At 49.3% G+C, this 6409-nt stretch overlaps 1 protein-coding gene across 1 annotated transcript in view; it reads left to right on the top strand.

Annotated features, from left to right (window-relative positions):
* Positions 1–1849, top strand: part of LOC104493034 (myosin-M heavy chain-like) — a 5718-nt gene extending 3869 nt beyond the window's left edge. Inside the window, exons 4-5 of the mRNA XM_010135648.1 lie at positions 96–241; positions 1054–1849. Coding sequence (XP_010133950.1) covers positions 96–241; positions 1054–1849 — 942 coding nt within the window. The remainder of the gene's footprint in view (positions 1–95; positions 242–1053) is intronic.
* The last annotated feature ends 4560 nt before the right edge of the window (positions 1850–6409 follow it).

Here is a 6409-nt window from a genome sequence, read left to right as displayed (position 1 = left end):
GCTGCGGTAGGTTCGTGCTGGTAGGACTGAACGCAGGCTCCATGCTTGTGCCTCTCCTGAACTAACCCAGCAGGGGCTGTGTTGCATGCTTGCAGGGTGATGTTGACCTGATGACCGTGTGCATCGGTGAAGTATTTCTAGAGTTCGTCAACATGCTGCCAGCCTTTCAGACCTACTGTCTTCAGCAGTCCTCCTCTGTGAACATGCTCAACGCACTGGAGAAGGAGAAAGAGTTGCTCAGGTGAGGAAAGGGATGAGTGTATTCTTGCAGGCTTTGGGGTCAGGAAGGCAGCAGGCTGAGAGAGATGCCTTTGTCAGCTCAGGTAGATCAAAGTTTGGATGCTAATGTTCTTCAGTGATGAACTGCTCTCTCTTTGGGTGAGGACAGTAATTTATTCTCCAAAAGATACTCAGTCCTTGATATCTCCACTGAGGCAGCCAGTTGCTCCCCAGCTGTATTCTGTACTTTGTGGTGGCAGCATTTCCCACTGACCAGTGCACTGGCCTGCCACCTGGTAACACTCAGCTGAGAGCAGCTCTCAGTCTCTGCACCAGAGCATGGTTTGCATTTCCATGGGGGAAAGCCGCTGTGCGAAGCGTGCATGACTTGAATTTGTTCCCCACGCTCATTGGGCAACATCAGGCAAGTCACTTCTCTTTCCTCTGCAACAGCTCAAAATGATGAGGGTCCCAGATGGCTCTTTAGAGTCCTTTGTAATCTAATGATGAAAGGAGCTCGAATTAATGTAATCTGATGTCAGATGGTGTATCTGCCTTGAGTCTGCATCAGCATGTGCCGGAGAAAGATCACACCCTCGTTGTTTTACAACGGTTTAATAGAAGACTGCTAGGATGTAACGTCCTCGTGTCCCAGGCACCTCATCACTGCTCTGCAGCTGAGCACAGCTGCAGAAATTGTTGTTAGTTTTTGAGAAGACAGAATTCACAAGGCATTAAAGGCAGAGGCGGGGGGCTGCAGTGCCCAGCAGCTGACAGCACCACGCTGCTCATTTGGGATTGCAGATTTCAATCTCTCTTCTTAAATCCTTGCAGAATATTCCTCAATGTGTCCCAGAACGACAACACGGCACTGCGGCGGATGAACTTGAGGTCCTTCCTGATGGCCCCTTTGCAAAGAGTCACCAAGTACCCGCTACTGCTCAGCAGAATCATCAAGGCCACCACTGAGTACCACCCAGACCACGGCAGCCTGCGGGAGGCCAAGAGCCGCATTGAGTCACACCTGGAGCACATCAACATGAAAACCAAGCAGGAGGGGAACACATGGACCCTCCGATCCTTTCGCCAGGACAGCAAGAAGAAGAGGGAAGTCATCAACATTGAGATGAGAGAAACTGCTCTCAAAACCGTAGGTTGGCTGCGGGAGGAAACACGATTTGTGATGGAGGGGTCTCTGCAGCTGGCCCAGCCCCCTGATGGCCAGTGGGTGAAGAAAGGCAGCAAGACGCTGAAATTCCAGAACATGCAGGTCCTCCTTCTGGTGAACATGAAGCGCGTGTCTGAGTCCAGCCTGGAATCAGCTGAGCCAGGGCCTGTGAAGGATGCAGTGCTGGTACTCATCAGGGACAAAAATAACGGGAAGTTCCATTTGCTCAGGGAGCCCTTGAGGCTGAGTAATTGCATCGTCTCCACTGATCCTGACTGCGATGACACTTTTGAGCTCATTGAGATCAGGCGGGAGGCATTTGTGTTCCGGGACAGTGACCGGGCACGGACTCATCACTGGTTCAGGCAGATCCGGCGGTACTCAAGGGAGCTGGGCTCCTGGAAGAAGCGACGGAACGCGCTGCCCAACATCATGATTAGCACCCCTCACACCAGGCCCTGAGTCCTGCGTGGGCAGCATGCAGGGAGACTTGGCTTGACCAGTGCCACGTGCAAGGACCATCAAGAGCCTCTGTGGCTTGAACTTGCGCTGCTGCATGGACCACACAGTTTGGAGCCTGGCCCACAAAGACTTAGCAGCACTGGAAGCGAGCACCACAGCCGAATTCTGGTCTCCAGCCTCAGGACTCACAACTTGTTTGTGGCTGATGGACGTACAGAGACGGGCTTGCCTTGAGGAGCACGTCTCTGGAGGAAAAGACTGAGTTTAACTTGTTAATGTTGCACTGCAGGAGAATGATGTGTGACGCTTGCCATTGCATGGGTTGTGTTGAAAGCCAGTCTTGACAAAATGAGAGAGGTTTCTACCATTGACTATATTTCATCAGCATTAGGTAAAGTCAGGGTCAAAATAAGGTGCAGTATTATGCAACAGGGGAGGAAAGTTGGAGAAAATTATGTTTTTCACTGCTACTCCTAAGGATTGTGTTTCATTATTCACCTCTGCATATTCAGTCAAAAACTTGTAACGGGAAAGGACTTTCATCTTTAATCCAAATCAAGTAGGTATCAGTTTGCTCAGTCAGCTGCATGCACACAGAAAAAAAAAAAGCAACAAGAATAAAAGGAGTTCTTGCTCTCTGACACAAACACCTCAAATATGTGTAGAACCTGTGGAAGGGCAGTATATTCCCACTGGAAGTCTGTTGTCTAACCGACTTAGGGACTGGAACATAACGCTGCATCCGAAGTATCTCAGAAGTGTATGTAAATAGAGCTCCGCTGCCACCAACAGTGAACTTAACAGTTCGCGATTATTTAAATGATGTAATCTAGTGTATTTCGAAATTTAATTGAAAGGAACAGTTTACACTGTACTGTAGAGGAACATAAAAGGTTTTAATAATTATGTTTCAATGACTTTAGGTGGGTATTTTTTAAAATATTTGTATTCCGGAGTAGGTGTTCCATTTAGTGTGGGTGGTATCCAGGTGAACAATGTGTTTGTGCCCATTCTTTGGAACATAATTCAGGGGCTGCTTCTAAGGAGACTGGGAGAATGGTACAAGCCTGCTACCTTAATTATTGCCAGACAACAATAGACTGGCACAAAGTCTGTGCTCCAGCCACGGCCCCGCCTGGACAGGTCAGGCCCCAGCGCACCAAAGTGAGAGCCAAAACTGAGCTCCCCCCCCACCCCGCCATAAGGTCCAGCCTCTCTCAGCTGTGCAGCAGCAAAATGACTCAAAGCTGAACAGTGGCAAAAAGGGAAACAGGGTTTAACCTTTTCAGCCTGACATCACCACTGACCGTGGCCTTGCGACTACAAGATCAGCAAAATGTCGTGCTGTGACTTACACAGCAAAGGCCAGATTACAGCCCTAGAGGCTAAATCAAAGGAGCTTGAATTTTGGTTGGTGGAACTCGGAGGACAGCCTGTAAATGTCCTCTCAGACCCCAGGGTAAAGACAAAGCCAATCGCTGTTACTCGCTCCCAACAACCTGTTTCTGTTACAGGCATTTATTTACAGGAGGATTCACACAAGGAAGCGTGTTTGTGTATTCCTGCAGAGATCAACCAGCATCAGCGAGCACGCAGAGGCGGGCAGAGCCTGCCGTTGTGGAGGCAGCCCTAGTCCTGTAAAGTCACCTCTGTCCCAACACCTGAGCACGCCTCCAAACCATACCCAGTGCTTTGTCCTCCTGCCACAGCTGACAGGGCTTGTGACGCTGCTCCGGGCACTGAAGCAGACGCCAGCAGTGAGACACGGGTGTACTGGATGTGTTTTCATCTGCACCACCCAGCGTTTTAGTGCTGCATTTTGTCCTTGAGGAGATGGGAGGGTTTGCATCATCTGAAGTTTTACAAACGTGGGAGCCGCAGCACGCAGCTGAGCACCGTAGCGAGTGATAGCTCGTCGGGACAGCAGCCTGGCTCCCTCCAGTGAGGTGGAATTCCCTCCAGCTGCTTCTAGTTGTTAGGCCATGAAGTGTTTGTCCCCCCTAAACATGCATTGAACAGCCAGTGAAGAGCACGAGGCGTTGCTTTTACCTTGCTGTTTGTTTTTCAAATGGATGGATGACTAAGCCGAGCAGCTGCTGGAGGAGGATTTCTCTTACACTGCCGTGACAGATCTGTGTCTATGAGCCTTCAAGCCCCACTCACCAAACACGCAAAAAACAGCAGCTTGTGGCACCTTTGTTTTCTCCCCCAAGATCAGTGGCACAGCTCCCTTCTCTCCGCTACCTCCCGTGGCAGTGTTGGTGAGGGAAGGCACAAGCACAGTAAGCCTGACAGCTTAATTTATCCAAACAGTGAGTGGCTTTCGCAGCCACAGAAAGCTGCTGCTTTCTGGAAAGTTTCCTGTGACCTCCCAGCACAGGGATTTTCTCCACACCATGCTCAAAAACAGCCGTGGACTGTTTGTACAGTCATATCTTTAAATCAAGATACCTTCAGTCACCCTGGCTGTTCAAAAAGGCTGGAGAACAATAAGTATGTGTGAAAGGACTGGCACTTAGCATCAGTCTTGTGTTGGGGTGATTGTTCACTTTGTCAGTTTGGGGTGTTTCTGGGTATCACAGGAAACACCTGCCTGCCAGGCTCCTAGGAGTCGTGGCCTATTTCCTCTGAACCAGCAAACTCTCCTCAAAAAAAGGTCCAGAAATAATTGCCGGGTGCAGGGTTACGAGCAGGACACGTACTTGGTGCTGTAGCCCCATCCTAAAAAAAACCTGCGGGCGGGGAACAGTGCAAGCTCTTTGATCTAGGACAGCTGCTACAGTTAGTAACAGCCTGATTGTTGACCCTGTCACACTAGACAGAGGTTGTGCTTCATTTATCTTCTGCGTATCCTGCTCGCCTGCCTTTCAGTTACGGGTACTGATCGGGAACACGAGCACAGAACAACCTCTGTGGCCCTGCGAGAGCTTGAGCTGCTGGGTGAGCCTGCACAGGAGGGGCGAGGAGTGTCAGCACACTGACAAGGCAGTAGGTTTCCACAGTCCTCGGCCACCGTTCTGAACTGCATGATCCCTCTCCCGGAAGTTCCAGGTCTCTTGGTATCACATGTGCACGTCTTACTTGGCAGCCCTAGAGATTAGTTGTGCTGTATTTTTCCATTTCTGATTAACAATCCTGACCAAATGCTATTACTGCCCAGGGTGCTTGGGAACAGGGCTGTCTGCAAGCCAAGAAAGCAATTATTTGTTCTAAACTGGCCCTCCTAGGGCTCTGTAACATTTTTATTCCCCTCGCTGTCATGACTGACAATACTAAGATTCTCCTAAGAGAATAAAATACTAAGAGGCTCCTGCCCACTGAACTTGCCCAGCTAGTACCAGTAGACTTCTCTGGAAGTACCATGTTAGGGAAAAAAAATGAAAGTTGACTACTCCCTTGATTTATCAGAACTCAGAAATGTCCTTTAACGGGAATTTAGGATGAGTCTTACTGGTCATTAACCAGGAAAACAACAACAAAAGGCAATCTTTATCACAGAGTCCGTGTTGTTTTGAGCTCAGAAAGCAGACACACGAGAGGACAACATATGGATTAAAAGCCCCCTGTGACAACAGGTCCCTTGGAGAGCAGGGAAGTCTGAAAACACAGGGAGATGAAGAGCAAAAACTTGAGGGCAGCGACTTCTGCTGTAGTGAACATAAATCTTCTCATTTATGGTGTTCCTGTACGTCCCTGGTTGTCCCCAGTAGAAGTAAGGGTGGGGAAGGGGCATTCGGTGTGTGGGTCTCTGCTCTATGATCAAGAGCACATCTGAAAGGGAGCACCAGCTTTGGTCTGGCAGCAAGAAGCTATTGTAGCTGTCGTGGGAGACTGAGGGATTGACCTCGGCCCTGCCCATATCCTGAAAAAAAGCTCTGAGATCATCTCAGATCTCCTGCCTTGGGGAACTTCAGTCACTCAAAGCATGTGAATCTATTCTAGAGCTTAAGTCTCAGAAGGCAGATTTCCAGCAGGAGACCCTGGTGAGTCTTGCACTCTTTGTTTGTCCCAGACACCCTCAAAGGGAAGATAATTCCAGTCTCCTAGCACCACCTTAAAGATATCCCTTCAGGGCTCAGGGATGAGGCAGCTCAGTAACTCTCCTTTTGTGATGTCAGCCGTGTCTCCTGTCAAGTGTATGCTGGGGAACCAGTGAGATTCAGCTGGAATTAGCGTGACATTCTCTGACTTGAAACTGTAAAAACCTGGAACCAAAAGCCATGGAGGAAACTGTCCTCCTGCTGGAGAACAGATAAATATTCAAAGATCTTGCCGTTGAGCGACCTTCTGTCACTACAGTGGAGTATGAAAGAGCAGAAAGTCTTACTGGTCAGGCAGACAAAAGGAAGTGCCTTACTTCTTCTCACAGAGGCTTCTGTAGAGTATCTATAGGACTGGAGACAGGTACAATCAATCAATCGATCAAACGAACAACCGAACAAACAACCCCCCACAGTTTTGACAGTAACACTGCACAGCCCAAAAGCTGCAGGCAAGCCCCAAGGGCACTCATTAGAAGACATCTCCCTCAGGAAACTGAAAGTGGTCCCCCAAGGGAAA

This window comes from Buceros rhinoceros, unplaced genomic scaffold, assembly GCF_000710305.1.
Source record: "Buceros rhinoceros silvestris isolate BGI_N320 unplaced genomic scaffold, ASM71030v1 scaffold29814, whole genome shotgun sequence".
Classification (NCBI taxonomy): domain Eukaryota; kingdom Metazoa; phylum Chordata; class Aves; order Bucerotiformes; family Bucerotidae; genus Buceros; species Buceros rhinoceros.
This window is presented reverse-complemented; position numbering and strand designations above follow the sequence as displayed.